The sequence below is a fragment of the Theropithecus gelada genome, chromosome 12 (assembly GCF_003255815.1).
Source record: "Theropithecus gelada isolate Dixy chromosome 12, Tgel_1.0, whole genome shotgun sequence".
Classification (NCBI taxonomy): Eukaryota; Metazoa; Chordata; class Mammalia; order Primates; family Cercopithecidae; genus Theropithecus; species Theropithecus gelada.
The window spans coordinates 110084931-110108629 of NC_037680.1; the positions used below are offsets into that span (position 1 = coordinate 110084931).

General features: G+C 53.6%; 1 protein-coding gene across 1 annotated transcript in view; it reads left to right on the top strand.

The window, feature by feature from the left end:
• DGKD (diacylglycerol kinase delta) overlaps positions 1-23699 on the top strand; it is a 117315-nt gene that overhangs the window by 87616 nt on the left and 6000 nt on the right. The window contains exons 11-27 of the mRNA XM_025405089.1: positions 3002-3141; positions 4083-4167; positions 5453-5547; positions 5643-5742; positions 6450-6723; positions 7319-7468; positions 8318-8446; positions 9397-9493; positions 11637-11747; positions 13751-13847; positions 14073-14180; positions 15136-15249; positions 16616-16750; positions 17051-17202; positions 19221-19332; positions 19423-19515; positions 21959-22078. Of these exons, the coding sequence (XP_025260874.1) occupies positions 3002-3141; positions 4083-4167; positions 5453-5547; positions 5643-5742; positions 6450-6723; positions 7319-7468; positions 8318-8446; positions 9397-9493; positions 11637-11747; positions 13751-13847; positions 14073-14180; positions 15136-15249; positions 16616-16750; positions 17051-17202; positions 19221-19332; positions 19423-19515; positions 21959-22078 (2112 nt within the window). The remainder of the gene's footprint in view (positions 1-3001; positions 3142-4082; positions 4168-5452; positions 5548-5642; positions 5743-6449; positions 6724-7318; positions 7469-8317; positions 8447-9396; positions 9494-11636; positions 11748-13750; positions 13848-14072; positions 14181-15135; positions 15250-16615; positions 16751-17050; positions 17203-19220; positions 19333-19422; positions 19516-21958; positions 22079-23699) is intronic.

A 23699-nucleotide genomic window follows, 5' to 3' on the forward strand; every position in this document is an offset into this window, starting at 1 on the left:
TCACTGCAACCTCTGCCTCCCCAGTTCAAGTGATTCTCCTGCCTCAGCCTCCCAAATAGCTGGCACTACAGGTGCACACTACCACGCCCAGCTAATTTTTGTATTTTTAGTAGAGACAGGGTTTCTCCATGTTGGCCAGGATGGTCTCGATCTCTTGACCTCGTGATCTGCCCACCTCGGCCTCCCAAAGTGCTGGGATTACAGGCGTGAGCCACTGTGCCCGGCCTGTTACTGCTTTTAAAAAATCACTAATTAAGATGTTGCACACACCTTCTGCCTGTGTCTGTAAGTAGGCATCCGTGTGTCGTTTTCCACTGGGCACAGCCGGGAGCCCTGGGCCAGCTCACCTCTGTGTGTGAGCACGGAGATCACTTCCCAGTGGTCTCCTCTCTGGGCACACCCAAACTTAAGTATTGAAATGTGGGGACAAACTGCCTTTCCTAAGGGCTGTGCCAGCTTCCATGTCTGATGCCTCTTAAAGCTGTCCTTTCCCATGCACCATCCAAGCTGTTCATCTCTTTAGTTTTTGTCCAGCTAAGTAGGCCAAAAAATGTCTGATCTTTACTTAATTCCTGGTGAAGTTGAACGCCTCCTCAGTTGGTTATGAAGTTTTAAATAAATCAACCTGTTCATGTTTTTTTGCCTCATTTTCTCTTTGAATATTCACCTTTTTTTCCTTTAAAAATGGATGTGTGGGGATTATTGTTATATTAACTTCTTATTTATCACTGCAGATATTTTTTTCCCAGTTTGTCATTTGTCAGTTCAACATCCTTTTTGGGGGGTGGTCTTTTCTTTCATGATTTTAGTCAACGTCTGTCATATTTGCAGCTGTCTACACCCCAAGATTAGGAAGATTTGCGTCTGTATTTTCTTATGTTTATTATGGCCCCATGTTTAAAAAATTCAGTCTTCCGTGTGACATGGATGTATTTTTCAGTGATTCTGCAGTCCCTACCCAGCCCTGCTCACTTGGTAGTATTCCCAGGTGGGTAGACTTTGACAGCCTGGGCCAGGAGGCCAGCGGCTCAGGAGGAGAAGTGGTGCCGCCTGGTGGTGGATTAGCATAGACTACTCTAATTTTTGTTTTTGTGTATTATTTGCAAGTTCACTGTCACTAGTTAGGAAGACAGTGGAACCTTGTGGCTGATTTTCATACGTTCAGCCAAGGTCAGCACACATTTCTCTCCCCTGCTTCTCTTTGGTGCCGGTTGTGGCGGCCCGGCCATGCCCTCGCTGGGCCCCTACTGCCTTGGGGTTTCTTGTCTTCCTGGTCTTCCTGGCTGCTACTGCTCCATGGTGGCCTCTCCGTCCTTACCCTTACCTTAACGCTGTGTCCGCAGAGCGTTGCTGGAGCCTCTCCTCCTTCACTTTTGGAACGCTCAGCGACTTGCAGGGCTTCTGCTGTCATCTCTGTCCTGGGGGCATCTCTGGATGCCTTGGGCCTTGGGCCTGTCTGGATGTCTCCTAGTGCTGCGAGTTTCCAACACTACACCATGTTCAGCCCGTGCCCCGCATTCCTTTCCTTCGAGTCTGAAAACATCCATCTAGATGTCTGAGCCAGGAAATTGAACAGTTATTCTTGGTTCCTCCATCTCTTCCTCCTGCCTGTTTCTCGCTAATTGTGGCCTCAGTCCTGCCATCCACAGTACCCTGGCCTCTGTCCATCTGCAGCTCACCCAGGCAACCTTTCCCGGGGCACTTCTGCCTGTGCATCCCCCAAGCACGATGCTTCTGGGAAAAGTCCAGACCTTTAAGAGTTTGCCAGAGTCCCAGCTTTGCCTCCTGCTTGTTCCTCTGCCTGTCTGCCTTCTGTTTCCTCACTGTCCTCCTCTTCACTGAGCTCTGCCTTGCCCTCCAGTGTGGTGCCTCCCTGCTTGGAGCACCGTCTATGCCTGCTGTGCGCTGCTCTCCTTTTCCTTTAAGGCTCCAGGAAGCCCTTGCGGAGTCCTCAGCTCCTCTGGGCACTCTTCAGCGCTGGGTTCTCTCCATCTAGTATGTTGGCTCCGGTGTCCTGGCCTGCTTGCTCCTGCCTCCTCACTGCCAGATGTCCCCTTGGTGAGGCAGGACCTCCCCTGGTGTTTGCTGTCCGCACAGGCAGCAGGGCCTCAAGCATGGTCACTTGCACCTGGTGAGCAGAGGGCTGTACGGTGCTGTAGGCTGGAGCATGGCAGGATTCCTGCCTCAAGGACAGTAACGCCTCCCCACACACTGCACCACAGTGTGGCCCTGCAATGCATTGTGGTCACTGCATTGTCATGCACAATGCACGGCCCTGGTCACTGCATTGTCAGAGTCAGAGGCTGGTGAACTCTGGGCAGTGGGCGTTTCAAGAGGCCTCCTAAGCAATGAAGGGTGTAGTGGGATCTCATTGGAGCTCTGGGATGGGAATCCAGGTAGAGGATGAGGCCTGAGCAATGGATGAGGTCTCTTCATGAACAGCAGGCAGGTGGGCAGAGGCTGAGCTCTGGCAAGGCTTCAGGGTGGCGTCCAGACTGAGAAGGGTCCTGGCACCTTTTTTTGATAGGATTTAGAGGAGAGAAGTGACACTCGTGATGTTTTTGGAAGAAGAATTTGGCATTAGTGAGTGAGACGCTGTAGCGGATGGAGGGATGGGTGGCAAGGCGTCAGAGTGATTCCTTGGGGCTGTGGTCATAGTGGTGAAAATGGGAAGCCGGGGGATTTGGGAGACAGATCAGAGAGGGTGTGAGGGGCTGACCATCAAAATGTGACGATAGCTGAGAGATGGACCTGTGGCTCATCCATTTCTCCCAGAAGCAGCATCTTATCTCAAGGGCAGTCATGTTTCTGTCTCATTGCCAAGGAAAATGTCTGTCCCCTCCAGTGGGCTCTGCCTATAATGTGCAAGCTGCATGGTTTTAGGTCACATCCCCACATTGCTGATGTAACCCTCATGATGGGTGACAAAGAGGGCTGCGGGCTGGGAGGTGGTCCCTGCCCCTTGGTGTTTGCCTGCACATCTTCCCCCGTGTTTCCTTAGTGTCAGCTGGGAGTGCTGCCGCTCGGCACAGGGAACGACTTGGCCCGAGTGCTGGGCTGGGGCTCAGCCTGTGATGATGACACCCAGCTCCCCCAGATCTTGGAGAAGCTGGAGAGAGCCAGCACCAAGATGCTGGACAGGTGAGTGGGGATATGCTGCAGTGCCGTATGAGGAGACTTTGAGAGATGGGTCCTCTCGACCGGGTGTTCTTAGCCTGGGGTCTGTGGAAAACATGGGCCCTCTGAAATTATTTGTAAAGATTTGACCTGAGCATATGTTCTGATGGCCTTTGATATTTGGTCAGATTATGACAAGGATAAAAACAAAACAGGTTAAGAACCAGCCATGCCCTAGAATGATCTGGTCTCCCCAGGAGGTCAAGCCTGAGCGTGTCAGGGCCGTGGAGAAGACGACTGTGCCGTCTTTGGCTGCTTCAGCCCGGATCTCATACCCGTCGGAAAAGTGCTCCTTGTGCTTATTTGAACAGTTTCGTCTTGCCATAGTCTGTTCCCAGAAGAAGTTTTGGGAAATTATCCTCTAGTGCCTCAAGCCACTGTGATACCTTCCCTGAGTGAGGTACTGTTGTTCCAAGTGACACACTTGGCACTCGCTGACCTGTGGCACGTGGGGCGCTGATGAGATGCCTCCTAGCCTTCCTAGTTGCTCCCAGAAGCCTGGAGTTCTGAGCACAGGTGTGGTGTTGCAGTGCCCCCACCTTTTCAGGCCTCCTCTGTGTGCCTCGGGGCCTGTGAAATGCTCATCTCACTGGGCCAGCTGGCTGAGCCATTTGCAGCTCTCTTGAGGAGGGTAAATCCATTTCTCCCAGAAGCAGCGTCTTATCTCAAGGCAGCCATTTATGGGAGATGTTCCTCTCTTTCATGGAGCTGTACTGCCGTTAGTTGTGGAGTGCAGACATTTGTTCTCAGCCAAGTTATGGGACAGAGTCAAGACCAAGGGCCTAAAAATGAAGTCAGAAACTGTGTAAAGATCAAGGCTGCCAGCCGTGAAAGCGGAGGGCACAGGGTTCACCCTTGGGGGCCTGCACGTCTTGCCGCCTGTGCAGCTGACCTTGTATGTGCAGGTGGAGTGTCATGGCATACGAGGCCAAGCTCCCCCGACAGGCCTCCTCCTCCACCGTCACCGAAGACTTCAGCGAGGATTCCGAGGTATTGCTGGCCTGTTCACATCCTGCTCGCATGCTGTTGTGATCTGAACTGTCCTCTCAGCGCTTTGCATCACCTCCCTTGCAGAGATGCCTCCCCTTTGGTGATCGGGTGTCATAGGCCTGTGGAGGCGCAGGGTGAACCCATGGCTGAGGGGATTCTCACTTCCCTTGGCAGGGGCCTTTTGGGCTTTGTGACCCTCTAGGGGCTTCCTGCGGTTATCAAAGGCCCTGCCGGGCCGGGGGTGGGGGTGGTCCTCCTAATGGCCTTCCCACCCTGTCCATGCATCTCCTCAACTGCTCAGTGAGCCCCAAACGGTGTGCGCCTGTTCCCTCCCCTGCCACGGTGCCCACAGGCCTGGAACGCTCTAGCCAGCCGTGCCGTGGCTCTCCCCCAGCCCCCAGCTCCTGCCCTGTTACACCTCTCTGTGGCGTCCGCAGCTGCCCTTCGCTCAGCCTCCTCTAGTCCAGCTGGTAGTTCTTTTCATTTGGTGATTGTTACTGTTGTGTTTTACGCCCCTACAGGTTCCCTCAGAGAATAGACTTTGTCGTCTTTAGTTTATATTTTGTGCTGGTGCAGTGCTGGGTGGGGTAGTACAAAGAGGTGAGCTTTTGTCAGAGGCTAGGACAACGGTCTGCAAACAAGGCCTGTAGGCCAGATGTGCCTGGGCCCACGGCCTTGCAAGCCAATAATGGTTTGTACATTTTTAATTTTTCCTTTTTTTTTTTTTTTTTTTAATTTTGAGAGGAAGAGTGTGTGTGGGAAGCCCAGAATATTCGCTGTCTGGCCAGTAGTGAAGTTTGCTGACCCTGGGGCTGGGTCCTAAAGACAGCAGGAATCCCACAGGGATAGGGCTGCTCTTCTGACAGGCAGAGCAGATGGTAGGGGGAAGAGTGTGTTCAGATGGGGCTCACAGCCAGGTAGAAACAGCCTCTGCTGCGAACGGACCCAAACCTGGAGCTGACCCATGAGCACACTACTGTCAGGATGAGTAGGGGTCAGAACAGCCCCTAGCACAGGCTGTGCTGGGATCACAGACTGAAGGAGATTCATTTGTAGTTTGTCTGCAGCTTGACGAAGCTTTTAAAATCTTTCACCTAGCACTAGGTGAGTCTCAGATTAGCGTTTGAAGTGAGTCGAGGCTTGGCTGGGTCAGACAGTGTCTGTTAGGAGAGACTCATCTTTCCCAGCCTGTGCTGGCAAGGAAGTAGGTGACAGAGTCACTGGGACTGTCACAGAGGTTGCTGTCACAGAGACCAACAGTCCTGGCCATTTGGGGTGATTGCAGGTACAGCAGATTCTCTTCTATGAAGACTCGGTTGCAGCCCACCTTTCTAAAATCCTTACCTCGGACCAGCACTCGGTGGTCATCTCCTCGGCCAAGTGAGTGCCTGGTGGCCCTGGGGAAAGCATGGTGCCCTGGCCCCCCAGCCTGGAGCTGCCTCTCTAGAAGGGTCTTTCTGTTTCTCTCCCCACAGAGTGCTCTGTGAGACGGTGAAGGACTTCGTGGCCCGGGTGGGGAAGGCCTATGAGAAGACGACCGAGAGCTCGGAGGAGTCAGAGGTCATGGCCAAGAAGGTCTGTTCCCGTGCCCTGGGTGGGAGGGGCATTGAGGCAGCGAGAAGCTTCCTCTGACACCAGTAGAGGGCCGTGACTGCAGGTTGTCCAGGTTCTTGGCGTTTTGAACAAAGAATTAGACAATACGCACAGTAAAGGAAGAAAAGAATGAAGCAACGAAGAACGAAAGCAGGGATTTATTGAAAATGAAAGTACACTCCAGTGTGGGAGCTGCCCGAGCATCGGCTCAAGGGCCCAGATACAGAATCTTCTTGGGTCCAAATACCTCTTAGAAGTTTCCCATTGGCCACTTCATGCTCACCTCATGTAAATGAAGTGGTAGTCCGCAGTCAGTCTGATTGGTGGCAGAAAGCAGCTAACCAGAGGCTGAAGTGGTTACGAAGGTCACACTCCTGTGCAAACATCTGATTGCTTTTTGCAACCAATCAGAGGCTACAGAAATTACAAAGTTGCACTTCTGTGCAGACTAAGACTCAGCCCGGAGTCAGTTTGGTTGGTTGCAGACAGCCAGTTTCTCCTATTTTCCACCTGCCTGGGCAGAAAAGGTGGGGATTTGCCTCTGGTCCTTCTGTTACTGAGGCGTGGAGAGTTAGGATTTTCCTTTTGATTGAGTTCTAGGAAGTGTGGGTGAAATGGCCTGAGGTTCCCTGCCTCCAGACCCTGTTCTCTTGCCTCAGCTCTGTGTGCCATTTCCTTTCCTTGTTCAGTGCTCTGTCCTGAAAGAGAAGCTGGATTCCCTTCTCAAGACCTTGGACGATGAGTCCCAGGCCTCGTCCTCTCTGCCCAACCCACCCCCGACCATTGCCGAGGAGGCTGAAGATGGAGATGGGTCGGGCAGCGTCTGTGGCTCTACCGGGGACCGCTTGGTGGCATCAGCCTGCCCGGCCCGGCCGCAGATATTCCGGCCTCGAGAACAGCTCATGCTGAGAGCCAACAGCCTGAAGAAAGCGATTCGTCAGATCATAGAACACACAGAAAAAGGTGACTGTCTTTTGAGGAGGAGGGGGCTTTCCCCAGCACTGGGCATGCCCAGCGTCCCCTGAACACAGTGATGACGGAAGGGTGCTCGTTGAGAAAACCTCCACCGTGGCCCTCTCCACCTGTGTGCAGGCGCCAGGCCCCCAGCCAGGTCGCTTGCCCTCCCTCCACCCCTCCTCTCACACCCTCAGACCCCTTCATGCTGCCTCCCGTTGACCTCTTTCCTAGCCCTCATTGACTTCGCTATAAGTGTCTCACTCCTGTGAGACCTGCGGTCATGGTCTCACACCCGCACACCTGCGTGTCCATGTGGCCGCTCCTTCTGCCTGCAGCCCTCCAGCCTTCGCCAGGCTCCTCTGCACCGCTTGCCTTCCCCTGCGAGGGTTCCAGTCCTCCCAGCCTGTTAGCAGGGATGCCCTGCCCCAGTGCCAGGACCAGGGGGAAGATGGGTGGGGGTGGGGGTTCAGAGTCCAAGCCTTTAGCCAGAGGATGTTTGAGGAAGATCAGGCCGTGGGGTGAGGAGGGGACCTCCACCCAGCCTGACAGTGCCCTTGGCTTTGCACCTGCGTGCTCAGCCGCACACACTCTCCTTGTACAGCTGTCGATGAGCAGAATGCCCAGACCCAGGAGCAGGAGGGCTTCGTCCTGGGCCTCTCTGAGTCAGAGGAGAAGATGGACCACAGAGTGTGCCCACCACTGTCCCACAGCGAGAGCTTCGGGGTCCCCAAGGGGAGGAGCCAGCGCAAAGGTACCTGTGGCTCCACCTCCCTCTGCGTACCTCGGTGTGCTTGGTTTTGGTGAGACGTAGTGGGATTGCCAGGGGAGGTTTTAGGGCACTTTCTCGTAGTTGCTTTGGCCACTTGGTTGCATAAAAATTCACCGCCCAAGGCCTGTTTCTGTACATCTCCTGTGCGTGCCCTTGAGGTGTGTGTGGTCTGCCTTGGTGGACACCAGTAGAACCCACAAGACCCCCTCCTTCAGGGCGAGGACCGCCTCCCTGAGGAGCACTTGCGTTCTGCCCTCACTGCTTCCTCAGAACCACCCTGGACCCCACAACTGCTCGGAAGGGGCTGTGTCTGGCAGAGGGAAGGTGGGTAGGTGAGGGGGGGCCGCCTTTGTCCTTGCCCCTTCTGGAACAGTCCACAGCGTAGGCCCTGGTGGAGGATACCCCAAGCCTGTTCTGGCTGCTGGGAGGCCTGTGCTCAGAACTGACCCACGGCCACTGCATGGCCACCACTCAGAGCTCTGCTGTGTGTGCGCTCTGCCTCCCACAGCCCAAACTGACTGGGCTCACCCCTCCCTCCAGCGCTGCCACCTGTGGCCTGTTACCCTCTCCATGAGCCCAACCCCCCGAGCATCATGTGCACCCACTCGGTCCTCCGCCCCCTTCTTTGTCCCATACACTTCACGCAACTGCCTGTGGTTTGCAGCCCTCCCTCCTCAGCCCTCCCACCTGCTCATGTTGCTAAGGACTCCCCAGTATTTCACAGCCTGTATTTCAGACAGCTGTCCACCTGCTCATGTCACTAAGGACCCCTCAGGTATTTCACAGTCTCTATTCCAGACAGCTGTAAGGTTTTCTGTTCTGTTGTTACAGTGTTGAAATCTCCGTGTGAAAAGCTGATCAGCAAAGGAAGTCTGTCCCTGGGCAGTTCTGCTTCCCTTCCGCCACAGCCGGGAAGCCGGGACGGCCTGCCTGCACTCAACACCAAGATCCTGTACCCAAGTGAGTGGCGGCCAGCAGGAGGGACTGGTGGGGGCCCTAGCACAATGCTGGGCCTGTCGCTGTGCTGGGCGCTGGGTCTGTCAAACTGAAAGAGATGGGGTTGCTGCTCTTGGAAAGTTTACAGGTCCCTGAGAAAGATAGGTGGAATTTAAAAATTTACACAACTGTGTGAAAAGTGCTGCTTTTTTTAAAAAAAAACAAAAGCCAATTAGTACCCAGATAACCACCCAAGGAGCCCAGGAAGACGTCATTGAGAAGGTGATGCTTGAGTCAGATTTTGAAGAATAAAGGAATTAGATTTCTGAGTGGAAAAGGGAGGTGGCCGGCCTGATGAGGGAACCCGAGGGACCGTCCCATGCTTCTAGCGTGATTGCAGGAGGTGCAGGGAGGGTGAGGTCCTGGCTGCCTGGAGCATTCCTTGATGTTCATTTCTTATGAAGGCAACCTTATAAAGCCTTAAGCCTCAACTCTCAGAGATCATTTTGGTGGAGTGGCTTACATTTGATGAGAACATGAAAACTGACTCTATAAGCATTTTTTTTTTTTTTTTTTTTAAAAAAAAAAGAGGTTCTCTCTCTGTTGCCCAGGCTGGAGTGCAGTGGTGTGGTCATGGCACACTGCATCTTGACCTCCTGGACTCAAGTGATCTTCCCCACTCAGCCTCCCAAATAGCTGGGACTACAGGCACACACCACCACACCCGGCCTTAGAAGCCGTTTTTTAATGTGTTTTGTAGGTGTTGGTTTCTGCCACCCAGTGTGGTTTTTTTGTTCGAGTGATTTTTGACCTAAGACTATTGGCGAAATTTGGACATGGTTATACATAATTTTAGAAACATTTAATTATGATAATATTCTGCAGAATACCGGTCCACCAGCTTCAGACACACGGGCTTCTCTTAAGTCTGTAGCTCCTGACCAGCACACCTCTTTCTTATATCTCCTTTACAGATGTCCGGGCTGGAATGTCTGGTTCCTTACCCGGTGGCTCCGTCATCAGTCGCCTGTTAATTAATGCTGATCCCTTTAACTCTGAACCAGAAACCCTGTGAGTATGAGGGATAAACCAAGTGGGTGTATTGTTACATGGCTGCTAGTGCATAGAAAGCAGATCTCAGGGTTAACTAGAGAAATCGGTGGTAGCTGATAAGGAAGGCTGAGAAGTCGTGGAGATTCCACTTAAGGAGTGGACCTGGAAACCACTACTGCACATCTGCAGAGGCAAAGCGCACGCCTCCCACCTCCTTCCCAAGGTCCCACAGTGCTTGCTCGATGTCCCCTGAGCCTGCGTGCCCTTCCGAGGCTTTTCACAGGCTCAGCTGCTCCTGCCGGGAGCTGCCCTTGTGCTGCTCTTCGTGTTCACTCTCCCATGACCTTGGCTGGACCTCACTGACTTCTGCTTACAGCCTGCCATCTTCCTCTTGCCATCCCTCCCCCTGCTTTCCTCTAAAACCTGCTCTCCTTGTTGGTGACACAGAACAATAGACTCTGGGCTGGAGGGTCCTCTGTGTGCCCCCTTCGTGTCTCCGAGCACCCTAGGGAGACACCGGCCTGTGCTGAGGCTCGTAAGGGCTGCTTGTGTGCCTGCGTGCTGACACTGCTACTCCATTGGGGACAAGGCCTTCTTCCTCTGCTGGCCTGTAAGGCAGTGAAGACATGTGTATAACAGTTTAATGGAGTCTTCCTAGGTATTGGAGACCATTGTGGAGACAAGTGGTGTTTTGAAAACCTGTTTTTCTAGACTCATCTTTCTGCTGGCTGATTGCAGGTTCTGGGCAGCTGATGGCAGTTGGTTAAACACGGCCAGCCATTTTTCTGGAGTGGTCAGGGGCAGTGACAGGAAGAAATGTGTGGTTCACAGAGGCTCTGGGTTTGGGAAAGTGGACCCCTAGATTCCAGGTGCTGGCCTGGTGCAACACTAAAGTGTCCCTGTTCCTGGCCTGGTTTACTCCTCCCCTGGGGCTGCCTGGGGCTCCAGTTCTCAGCCCTCCTGAGGCTGTTTTCCTTGGGGAGGCCAGAGCTGCAGTCCTACAGTGAGCACTGTCCCTAGGGGCCCCTGAACTGGATATCTCCTTTGTCTACTTCATCTGAGACTGTGGAACTTCCACCTCTGTTGCTAAGCTGGGTGGTCTTATCTCTTCTCTTCACCTGGGGAGACAAAGCTGTGGTTTGCTGCCTTCCTGCCGTGGTGTGTGCCTGGGCCGTATTGTGTAGGCCCCATTGCAGCTGGGCCTGAGCAGGCCCCGGCACCCTATCATCTCCCACTGCCCCGGCCACTGCTGCCCCTCCTGCTCCAGGCCCCTGAGCCCAGTCTCTCTGCTGCCTTCCCTCATCTCTTTGCCCTGTTTCTCTCCGTTGGATCTCTCTCTTTTCCCAGGACCTATACATGCTGGCCAGGCACGTGGTCTTCTGCCTGGTAAACAGTTTTGTCCCAGAGCTTTGCTCTGGCTCAGCTGTCGGGCACTTGAATTAGATGGATCATAAATACACTGACACGTGCTGGTTGCTCTCAGATCCGGCGGCACTGGCTCAGTAAGCGAAAGTGTGTCAGAATTCTGGCCTGAGCAATGTTCCCAGGCCCATCCACCCATTGAGTTTCTTTGGAAACTTCCAGAACATCCTCTTCTCCTGGCTGTAGCCTCTGGGTGGAGGAACAGGGTTTCTTCCCTTCATCCACCTGCCCTGGGGGGGAGCCCCAGTGTGACCCTGGGGCTGGGGAGGGTGAAGGCCAGGCTGAGCTTTCCCAGCAGCTGGGGGAGCTGCAGGGGCAGGACTTCCCGCTGGGTGGGGACAAGAAACTTGAATGAGATGAGTGTCTTCTTGTCTGTCGCACATGGGGAAAGGGAAGCCTTGTTGCTGTGGGGCTGGCATGGATGTTTTCAAGTCATTTTCCTTTGTAATTTGGCGACAGCTTTGATTGTAACTAGGGATGTTTGAGAAATGTTTTGAGATCCAGAGTTGAAATGTGTGAGTTTCTGTGCCGTAAACATATCTTCAGGTTTGGTGCTGCTGGTGGAGTGTAAGATGGGCAGCTGCTGTGGGGAATAGTCCGGCAGCTCCACTGGAGGTTCAGCCCAGAGCTGCCGTGTGACCAGCAGGCGCAGAACTGCCGGGCCATGTGGGATTGAACTGAAAACATGTCCACGCTGGAAGCAGGGCTGTTGTAATTGATTTAAAACTCACCTTTGCAGAGAGTATTACACGGAGAAATGTGTCATGAACAACTATTTTGGCATCGGCCTGGATGCAAAGATATCCCTGGACTTTAATAACAAGCGCGATGAACACCCAGAGAAGTGCAGGTAGGTAACAGGCTCAGGGGCGTGGCTTCTCCTTCCAGACAGTAGCAGATTTCTGGATTCAGCAGGTTAAAGAACGTGCAGAATGCTAAGGCTGGGGGCAGAAGTAGAGCCCAGATTTCCTTGTCAGAAGCACGGGTGCTTTCAGAGATGGAAGGGAAGCACCTCTCGGGCCGGCCAGGTCAAGGGAAATTCAATATCAGAAAACCAGTGATGGTGGTCATTGGAATGGCTGCGTCTCTTAATGAGAGGCCTGAGTCCGTGATACTACAGAAAAGTGGCAGGTGTGCCAAGAAGTTATTGCACCTATAGCGTAAGTGCCCAGCATTGTTTGTTGGAGGGTCTGTGTGTTCATCGGCACCCCAGCTAGCCCTCCCCCATCACACCCGAGCCTGCCCACGAGGCCCTTGGGTCCGACCTCTGCAGGAAGATGGTGGCGTGCGAGCCCCAAGGGACATCACTGGGGATGCTCAGTTTTTTCCCCTAAAATTACTGGATACTCGGTCTTGATCTGAAGAGAGGATGGAGAAAAATGAGAAGGGTCCCTCTTCTCAAGCTTTTCTTCTTGGGCTGAAGTAGAATTCCCTCTTGTCTGTGAAACACAAGAAGTGAGGGAGAGATGTCTCCCGCCCCACCCCACAGTAGTAACCGGAGAGACCGTTCAGCTTTGACACGATTAGAACTCGGGCGAGGGAGAAATGGGTGTGGGGGTTGGCGGTGTTTGTGCAGAGAATAGCCCTTGACCCAGCAGCTGGGAGACCCCTGCTGGATTCTTCATCCGCTGAGTCAGGATGGGCTTGAATGAACCAAGCCACGTGGTCCCATGTGGCCTCATCCTCCTCATGGTGTCACTGCCACCTTGAGGGGAGCCATGGTGACACCTGAGGGGCCAGCTTTAGTCATTGCTCACGTTATATGTAGTTGGAAGTTTCTAGGAAAACAAAAGCATCAGAACTCAAAGAACTTTTGAACCCTGAGGCTGTTACGTGCAGGAGAAAATGGCTCAGGGGCCCCAGGGACATACCCCTGTACAGCACAGGATGGTGACATCAGATCATTTAAAAATCCCTATTAGTCCAAAAATCCCTGGGAAAAGTATTAAAATACACATACTTTAGCAGGGTGAAATAAGTAGTTGAGGAACAGGGGCATGCATAATACATTTCTAGAGCCTTGGAACCCTGGTCAAACCTCTCTTTAGTTTGTATTGAGAGCTTTGAAAAGTTCTCCTGAGAAAAATTCCACTTCTACAAATGTCATTGGAAATTTCTACAGAAGTCACTGGAAATGTTGGTTGAAGTAGGTACGAAGGGGCTCCTAGTGTGTCGTTTACAGAGCTTGGGCATGGGGCGAAGGAGTGTAGTCAAGGGGATTGGTTTGATAAGCTGTGGTAGAGCAGTGCCGGCTGAGGATGGCCACGTCTGCAGAGAGCGTGTGGCGACAGAGGAAGTGTTGCTGGCGTAGGGTAAAGTGGACCAAGTAGGTGGTGAAACCATAAACAAGTTACTGCAACTGGAAATAAATATGCAAAGAAGACTGAGGAAATCCACAGCAGCACTGGGCATTTGTCATTAGCACACGTGGAGGGTGCATACAGGTGCTGGATTATGCATGGAGGATTATGAGGAGTGCCTTCTCTTTGGTGCTTTTCTATATTTTCTAATTTTTCTATGGTAAGCATAATTTTTTAGGCAGAAAAAAAATCAGGATGTGAAGTTTTTTTAATAGAGTTCTATAATGTTTTGACTTTATTTATTTACCTTTCAGGGTATGGTTACTTCCTTGGCAAAATGTTACTATTTAGCAAAATTTCCCATTGGTAAACATATCTCTTTATGCATATCTGCAAAAACAAAAATGTGTCCTTCAGTTGTTACTGCTGTAAATAATTGCTAAATGTAGCTGATTTGTGGGTCAGATGCCATTCCCAGCTTTCACAGAAATGACTCTGGTTAACTGTACGAAGAAAGCCCAGACCCATGGCAAGTCTTTGCTTCTCTTTCTAGGAGCCGAACCAAGAACATGATGTGGTATGGAGTTCTTGGAACCAAAGAGTTGCTGCACAGAACCTACAAGAACCTGGAACAGAAGGTCTTGCTGGAGGTGAGTGGGAGGGTCCTTGTCACCTGCAGGCCGGCCTCCATCCATCAGCAGACTGCCAGGCCTGTCGCTTCTCCTGTTGACCATTTCCTCCATGCACAGGGACTTGCCTGGAGATGCCCTGGCCACCGCTGTGCTCCCGAGCCCCTGGCGGTGGGAAGCTGGTAGAGAAGGAGCAGCTGACTCATGCCTTTCTCTTTTCTTTTGTTCTGTGTCTTTGCTGCTCAGTGTGACGGGCGACCCATCCCACTCCCCAGTCTTCAGGGAATTGCTGTCCTTAACATTCCCAGCTATGCCGGAGGAACCAACTTCTGGGGGGGAACCAAGGAAGATGATGTATGTATGGGGTGTGGGCGGGTGGGCCTGAGCTGAGTGGGGAAGAGCTGTCCGAGAGCAGGGAGGTGTTCTGCTATGGCTGCGGTGGATCCAGCCCTTCCCTTGTGCCAGCAGTGGGGCTGCCATGGAGAACAAGATAGACAGGGTCCCCCACCCAGCTCATCATCTAGAGGGCTGAGCAGAGCAGATGTGTCAGTGAAGGTGGTCAGTGAGGGTCTGTGGTCAGCAGATGTGGTCAGAGGGTATGATGTGGAAGGAGGGTCAGGGAAGGTGTCTGGGAGGCCAAGATCTGAAGGATGACTTGGAGTTGGCCAAGTTAGGTGGGCAGAGGAGAAGGGGAGGCTCTTCCAGGCAGAGAGAATTGCATAGATGAAGGCTCAGAGTCAAGACAGGGCAGGCACATCTAGGATGTGGGAGAGGTGCCCTGACTGCAGCGGGCATCAGGAGTGTGGAGAGAGAGGAGAGGTCTGCAGGGCTTGGGTCACATTGGGCCGTGTGAGCCGGGGAAGAAGTTTGGAATTTGTATTAAGAACTGTGGGAAGGTGTTCATAGGTTTAAACCTGGTTTAAACCTTCCTTTGTACGTACTAGCGAATAGAAATATTCAGCGCTTCCTGCGCACGTGGTGTGTGCTGTCCCCAGTCCTGGCACTCTGCAGTGTTAACTCACTCGGCCCTACTGATGGCCCTGGAGGAGCGTGCCATTAGTTTCCCCATTTTACATATGAGGAAATGGGGGAGAGAGAGAGATTCGGTAACTTCGCCAGGGTTGGAGCTGGGATTTGGACCCAGGCAGCTGGTTTCAGGGCCTGCAACATGAGGCCCCTCAGGAGTGCGGTTACCTGGTAACTTCCCGCCAGCTGGGAGGGGCTGACCCCGAGAGGGAGGGAGCGAGGGTAGGGGTGGCCTGTGCGGGGATGTGTGGAGTGGTGGTCAGCTCTAACGTGTCCCTTGCAGACTTTCACAGCTCCATCATTCGATGACAAGATTCTGGAGGTGGTCGCCGTGTTCGGCAGCATGCAGATGGCCGTCTCTCGAGTCATCAGGCTGCAGCATCATCGGATCGCCCAGGTAGTGGCCATGGTCCTGGGGTGCCTGGCCGGGAGTGTGCTAAATTCTCGGGCAGCGCTTGGAGACTGGGAGGGTGGGTGCTTTCCAGGGCCACGTGGCTGCCTCATGTCCTGTTCTGGACAGCTCGTGGCCCCACTTCCTGGGCCAGAGCCCTTTCCTCGTGCTATGCTTGACAGTTAAATTCTCAAGATAACTCTTTTTTTTCTTTCTTTCTTTTTTTTTTTTTTTTTGAGACAGAGTCTCACTGTGTTGCCCTGGCTGGGGTGCAGTGGTGCATTCTCGGCTCACTGCAACCTGCATCTCTCTGGTTCAAGTGATTCTCCTGCCTCAGCCTCCTGAGTAGGAGTAGCTGGGACTATAGGCACCCACCACCATTCCCAGCTAATTTTTGTATTTTTAGTAGAAGCGGGGTTTCACCATGTTGGCCAGGCTGGTCTCGAACTCCTGACCTCAAATGATCCACCTATCTCAGCCTCCCAAAGTGTTGGGATTACAGGCGTGAGCCACTGCACCCGGCCAAGATAACTCTTTCAAAATGTGTATCCCGCTTGAGCCCCAGCCTTGCCTGTCCCCTCTGAGGTGGAATGAGATAGAGCACACCCAGGGTGAACTCTGCCTGTGTCTGCGGCTTTCAAAGCTGCAGCTGGAGGTGGGGACGGAGCCCATGGCTCTGGTGTGGGGTGTGGGGGGATTTCCATGGGGCCCTTGATCACGGTTCTGAGGCCCAGTGGTGAAGGGCTGGGAGTGCCCCCATGGCTTATTTCTGACAGCAGTGATGGGCTGATGGGGCAGGACTCTGTGCCCAGGCATAGGCACTGGGGCGGGGGAGGGTGCTGATGCCACCCACTGGCTGAACCCCAGCCTGCGACTGTCTGGTCTCTTCCAGCACTCTGTCTACCCTTAGCTGTAGGCTGCTTGAAGTTCACAATTTTCACTCTTTGGCAATGTTTGTTGTTGAAAAAGAGGAATAGGATGATGTTGGATGGCTCATCGTCATCCGTGATGCCATCTGCTCTTTTCTGGGGGTGTTTTCACGTGGCAGGGGCCCAGTGGCTGCTGGGAGCTACGACACCCCTGCCCCTGGGTTCTGACACCTGTTGTCTCAGCACCAAGGTCTCCTGCACTGACTGCTCGGTGAGGGGACGGGGCAGGATGGGGCGGGACAGTGGGAGAACAGACCCTTGGCTCGGTGACACAACAGCAGAAGGCTAGCTGCAGGCGGAGTGCCATCCCAGAGGCGGAGGTGGGGTGTCCTGCAAGGCAGGGACGCGTGTGTGGAGCAGGAAGGTCGTGGTGGTGCCGACAGCACTTTAAAACCCCTGGGGGTTTTGGCTCAGCACGAGTAATGGCTATGATGTCTGCTCAGTGTCGCACAGTGAAGATCTCCATCCTTGGGGATGAGGGCGTGCCTGTGCAGGTGGACGGAGAGGCCTGGGTCCAGCCGCCAGGGTACATTCGGATTGTCCACAAGAACCGGGCACAGACACTGACCAGAGACAGGGTAAGAGCGGCCACCCGCGGTACCCGGGTGGGGTCCAGGGCTCACCTGCAGGCGCTTGTGTGCACTGTTAAGAGCTGGAGCTTTTTGTGTTTTGTTCTAGGATTTTTTTTTTTAAGACACAACGATTGAACTAATAGGGCAGTAATTTCTAGGACCATCTCCTTCCCCTAATGTTTAAGAAAAAAAAAAATCCCATTTGTCCCTTTCCTAGTTGTGATCTCATTGGTGTCCCCATAGTGTCTGTGGCGGTTAGACGCATGCTTCAGGGCAGCAGGTGTAATCGGGCTCTCGGGTCCATAGGCATTTGAGAGCACCCTGAAGTCCTGGGAAGACAAGCAGAAGTGTGAGCTGCCCCGCCCTCCATCCTGTGCCCTGCACCCGGAGATGCTGTCCGAGGAGGAGGCCACCCAGATGGACCAGTTTGGGCAGGCGGCGGGGGTCCTCATTCACAGGTGGGCTCCTGCCCCTCTGCGTTGCCCATGAGCCCCCCCGGGGTCCCCAGACTGCGCTCTTCCAGGGCCCCCGGGGCGTAGAGCTGCTGCTCCTGATTTTTGCGGGGTCTGCATTACCCATGAGGGCCGAGCCCGTTTCCGTGTGCCCTCAGCTCTGGCTCATTTCCCTAACGGTCTTTCAGAACTCACCTGGAGTTTACTTGGCTGGATCTTAAAACCCACTGTGATTTTCAGGGCCACTCATTTAAAACCTGCCCTGGCTCAGCCTGGCGTGGTGGCTCACGCCTGTAATCCCAGCACTTTGGGAGGCCGAGGTGGGCGGATCACGAGGTCAGGAGATCGAGACCGTTCTGGCTAACATGGTGAAACCCTGTCTCTACTAAAAATACAAAAAAATTAGCCAGGCGTAGTGGCGGGCACCTGTAGTCCCAGCTACTCGGGAGGCTCAAGCAACAGAATTGGTTGAACCCGAGACGCAGAGGTTACAGTGAGCCGAGATCGTGCCACTGCACTCCAACTTGGGTGACAGAGCGAGACTCCGTCTCAAAAAAAACCAAAAAAACCCTGCCCTGACTCCCAAGGGCAGCCGCTGACAGCCTCCTTCACTTTGCCCTCATTTTACCCTGAGAACAGGCTTGCTCTTTGTTTTCAAGTTTACTTAAAAAAAAAAAAAAAAAAAAAAAAAAGACAACTGCTAGGGGCATTTCCTCTCACCTGCCTTCTAGAAATGCCCCTGGAGCCACTGTGTCTGTCCCTTGTGGCCGGTGGTCAGCATTGTCTGCTGTCCCTGCTTCTCGCCTGCCCTGTGCGGGTGCCGCTTGTGAGCCCCTCGCCCCTCCAGCTGGCACCTGTGGTTCTTCACCGGTACAGGGCCTTCCTGCCTGCATTCTCCCCGTGGCCGCACGCTGGCTGGTGCCCTGGTGTCCCTTTCTTGTTTCCTCCGGGCTCCCTCTTCTCCTGGCTGTGGATGGGTGCACCCGTCGGTTCTGTGCCCGGCGTGCTGTGTGCCCTTCCAGGCAGCCTGCCCAGCCCTGGCGTGCAGATGGATCATCTGTGCCAGCCTCCAGCTCTTGTTGAGCAGGTGGTCGCTGTCCCAGTCATTGCCAACGTTCCTCGCTCTGCACTTCCATACCGGCTGCAGTCCTTGCTGGCGCCGCATTCTCTGCCCCAGGAGTTGGTGCCACTGCGGCCCCTGTCCTCATCTCTCTCCCGCCCCACCCAGATCAGTGATGGGGCTGGAGGACTTCAGTTCAGCTAATTCCTTGCTATGCAGTAGGCTTCTGGTGGCCTCCCCTGGAAGGCCATTACCCTGTCCCCTCAAAGCCCATGGTGGCCCCTGTGGCCTGCCTGGAAGGTGCACTTGCACAGCACTGCAGGAAGCTGCTGGCAGTGGCCTATTTCCACAGGGTCAGGACAGGTTGGCCCCACTGCCTCTGCTTGCACTGCTCCTATAATCTCTGTCCTCCCATCTCACCTGCCTGAGCCACGTCTCCGCCTCCCTGAGACCTGGTGTGACTTGTGCTTTCACCGTCTTCCCCGTAAAGGCTGCTGCCTGGGGTCTGGCTCAGAGCCCATCACTACACCAGGATTGTCCTCTTCAGATGAGGGTCCTTTTGTCCCCAGGGACAGACCGGCCAGCTACAGGTTCCAGCAAGGCTGTGGGCATCTGGGGATTGTGCCTTATTGTAGCAGTCTCTGCAGTGGGCCTGTGCACACTGCTGCTTGCCCACTGACCGTTTTATAGCTTGGAAGCCTCATTTTGTACATTTCTCTCCCTGGAAAATCTTGAATTTTGATATCAGATGACTCCTGTAAGCCCTCCCATTTGCTGTTGGTCGTCCTGTGCCCAAGCTTGTGACTGAACGGTCGCTGGGCTGAGCCACGATCCCTGTGGTCCTGCTGGGCCTGCCCTCCGCATCAGCCCTCCGGGTGGTAGCTGGGCTGTGTTCAGATGAGTATTGTGAAAGGCTGCCCTTCCATTTGGCCTGACATCTGCCCGTGCTTCTCTTCCTCTCTAGTATCCGAGAAATAGCTCAGTCTCATCGGGACATGGAGCAGGAACTGGCCCACGCCGTCAATGCCAGCTCCAAGTCGATGGACCGGGTGTATGGCAAGCCCAGAACCACAGAGGTAGCTATTCTGGCCTTTTCAGTCTTGGCTTCTCCTCAGCGTCTGCAGCCCTTGGCCCTCCCCATGCATGTTTGCCTTGGTTTCTCCTAGGGGCTGAACTGCAGCTTTGTCCTGGAAATGGTGAATAACTTCAGAGCTCTGCGCAGTGAGACGGAGCTGCTGCTGTCTGGGAAGATGGCCCTGGTAAGCTGGTGCCCCGGGAACAGCAGGGCTTGGGCTGTGTGTGAAACCACTGCTATCGCCAGGTTGCTGGGAATAGAGGGCAGCACACCTTAGTCCAGAGTTCCTGGCCTTAAGGAAGGGGCCTCAGAGGTCATTTGGTCTGTCGTGCGGCTGGTGCCCACCCCTGCTGGCAACCCTTCAGTCAAGTTGTCTCAAGCACGCAAGAAGCGCTTGCAGCAGGAACACCTTTGTCATAGTGGACACAAGATGCTTTTCTGGACACAAGAAACCTATACTGCAGAGTCCTGCTCCTGCCGAGAGCTGGTCACACTCTCAGGCACCTTGCACGCTCAGCCCTGCAAAACCGGCTGATATGTCAGCCCTGGGGCAGCCACGGGGCTGTTACTGAATCACAGCGGCTAGAACAGGGAGAGGCCTCAGAGAAGAACTGGCCAGCCTTGTGGTTTTAAAGATGAAGAGGAGGAATGGGTTTGCTAAATATTCGACAACCGGAGAACCACCCCAGGTGTGGTTTCCCAGCCCTCAACTCCTCACTCCACGAATCTCTTCATCCACAGAAATCATCATTCCACGCATCTCCTCACTCCACACGTCTCCCCACTCCACATGTCTCCCCACTCCGGCCATCTCCTCACTCCACGCATCTCCTCGCTCCACGCATCTCCTCACTCCACACCTCCCTCCACGCACCTTCGCACTCCACGCACCTCCTCACTCCACGCACCTCCTCACTCCACGCACCTCCTCACTCCACGCATCTCCCCACTCCACCCATCTCCCCACCCCACCCATCTCCCCACCCCACGCATCTCCCCACCCCGCGCATCTCCCCACTCCGCGCATCTCCCCACTCCGCGCATCTCCCCTCTCCGCGCATCTCCCCACTCCACACGCCACCTCACTCCACACACCTCCTCACTCTACACACCTCCCCACTCCACACATCTCCCCACTCCACCCATCTCACTCCACGCATCTCCTCACTCCACACATCTCCACACTCCACACATCTCCCCACTCCACACATCTCCCCACTCCACACATCTGACTCCACACATCTCCACTCCACACATCTCCACACTCCACTCATCTCCTCACTCCACACACTTAACTCCACACATGTCCCCACTACACACATGTCCCCACTCTACACATCTCCTCACTCCACACAGCTCACTCCACGCATCTCCTCACTCCACACATATCCACATATCTCCTCACTCCACACATCTCACTCCACACATCTTCTCACTCCACACATCTCCTCACTCCACACATCCCCCCACTCCACACATCTCCTCACTCCACACATCTCCTCACTCCCCACATCTCCCCACTCCACACATCTCCTCCCTCCACACATCTCCTCACTCCACACATCCCCCCACTCCTCACATCTCCTCACTCCACACATCTCCCTACTCCAAACATCTCCTCACTTCACACATCTCCACACATCTCACTCCACACATCTCCTCACTCCACACATCTCCTCACTCCACACATCTCCTCACATTCCTCACTCCACACATCTCCTCACTCCACACACTTAACTGCACACATGTCCCCACTGCACACATGTCCCCACTCTACACATCTCCTCACTCCAAACAGCTCACTCCACGCATCTCCTCATTCAACACATATCCATACATCTCCTCACTCCATACATCTCCTCACATCTTCACACTCCACACATCTCCCTACTCCACACATCTCCCCTGTCCGCACGTCTCCCCACTCCGCACGTCTCCCCACTCCACACGTCTCCCCACTCAGCACATCTCACTCCACACATCTCCTCACCCCATACATCTTCTCACCCCATCCATTTCCTCATATCTCCACACTCCACACATCTCACTCCACACATCTCCTCATTCCATACGTCTCCTCACTCCACACATCTCCTCACTCCACACATCTCCCCACTCCACGCATCTCATCACTCCATGCATGTCCTCACTCCACACGTCACTCCATGGATCTCCTCACTCCACAGAAACCTCACTCTACGGCTCTCTTGTTGGACGCTTCCTGTCATCCCACACGTCCCGTGGTCACATGCGTCTCCTCAGTGCACACCTCGTGCTGCCTCCTGCAAGGCACGACTGCTGACTTTGCCTCCTACAGCATTTCCACTGCTTGGCACAGGTGAATGACTCTGACCTCCTTGCTGACAGAGGGACACAAGCAGGTCATGTGTCAGCCCTGCTGTATGTGAATTCATCATTGACCGATGGACAGTTTTATTCTCTCACCAGCACTATTTAGAAAGTGAGGTTCTGGGTTTGGTTCCTTCTCGAATGCTCTGGGACTTCATTTCTGGAAAGTGAGCTCCCTGATCAGAGCAGAGGCCCGGGGCGGGCCTCACCCGCTGGGCCTCATGCTGATCAGCAGCGCACACTCTCCATATTTCCCTCCTTCCCTCCGCCCGGAGCAGCAGCTGGATCCGCCGCAGAAGGAGCAGCTGGGGAGTGCTCTTACCGAGATGGACCGACAGCTCAGGAGGCTGGCAGACACCCCCTGGCTCTGCCAGTCTGCAGAGCCCGGCGATGAAGAGGTATGTGGCTCATGGGGCCATGCCTGGGTCCCCCGGACATGGTGGCTCTTGCCTGCAGTGCCTGTGTTCCTTGTGGCCTGTGTGGCTCTGAGATCAAGAGGGTGTCGCTCTGGCAGCCCCTGAGGGGCCTTCTCCAGACTTCGCTATTAAAATGCTCTTTAAGGCAGGGAGGGACAGCAGGTAGGAAGGAGTTCGGGGCTGGGATTAAGAGTGCCTCTTGAGGACCAGGGACCTGTTGTCCTCTGAAACAGAACTGCAGGGCTTCCTGGACAGTGGGTAGAAAGAAGGCTGAGCCCAGCCCCACAGCCTCCACCGAGGGTGGAGATGCATCATGGGATAAATGGCAGCTTTTTGGGATCTTGCTGTGGACAGGGCGCAGTTGGTGTGCACCACTCCCCACTCACACACTCTTCCTGTGTGAACAGAAAGACTCCAGCTCGTCGCAGGTCTGGGAAGGACCCGAGGACCCAGGGCATAGCGGACCCTGGGGTGGAGTCACGTTCTTCTGCAGGGAGCGCTGGCTGAAGGAGCCCTGGAGAGGGTCGTGTCTGGACAAGGGCAAACCCCAGCCTGTCTCTTGGCTTCCCCCCTTCAGAGATAGAACACAAAGGGGCCATGAGGAAAGCTCATCTTGGGCAATACAGTTGCAGAAGGCAAATAACTATAAGATGCCAAACCTGGGCACCCCTGCCTAGTGGGGTTTGTGAGGACTGTGGGCAACAGTAAGGTGAGGGGACAGAAGTGGGCAGCTGCACAACAGCACGCTCTTTCCAGGACCCTGGGGCGTTTTTTGACGCATGCAGGCCCTTCATGGGGAAGTGACTCAGGCCCTCCAGCCGATGGATGAGACTCTGCAGCTTCTCATTGAGGGCACTTGGGTATAAAAGGACAGGGCAAGCTCCTCCAAATCCATTAAATAATTCATTGTAAAGGTGATAAAAAATTTTACCCAATATTACAAAAATCATAATACATAACGATTCAACAGATGTAACAGTGACATAGCCCTCTAATACCAGATTAAATTAAGGCCAGTAAAGTGGGCAGTGAGGTGAGAGGCTGTGAAGAGGACATGGACGGGGGAAGGAAAGCATGTTAAATTCCTCCTCTTACAGTGGGAGGACGCTACAAACAACATTCTTGACTTTCCTACTTGGAGAAATACAGAGTCAATAATGTTTTCAGGGTCAAGAGTGGTGGCTCGCACCTGTAATCGCAGCACTTTGGAAGGCCAAGGTGGGAGGATCACATTAGACTAGGAGTTCAAGACCAGGCTCGGCAACATAGTGAGATCCTGTCTCTATTTTAAAAAAATGGTTTTTTTTTAACTTAAAGGTAATTTCTAATAAAGCTGAAAAGATTTGTATCTTCCAAATTGCTACCAAAGACAAAAATAAAATACAATTTATATTGTAAAAGAAAATAAAGGACCAGCAAGGGTATCACTAACAGCATGAAAATAAGATAACAGATAAATGACATGGCTTTCTCTTAAAAGCAAATTCTCAGGTTGTGTTTAAAAAGAAACCTAACCATATATTGCTCACAAGAGCCCTGTTTTTTTCCTCATACTCCTAATAAAAATTTATGATACAGAAAGATTAAAAATAAAGAAAACACC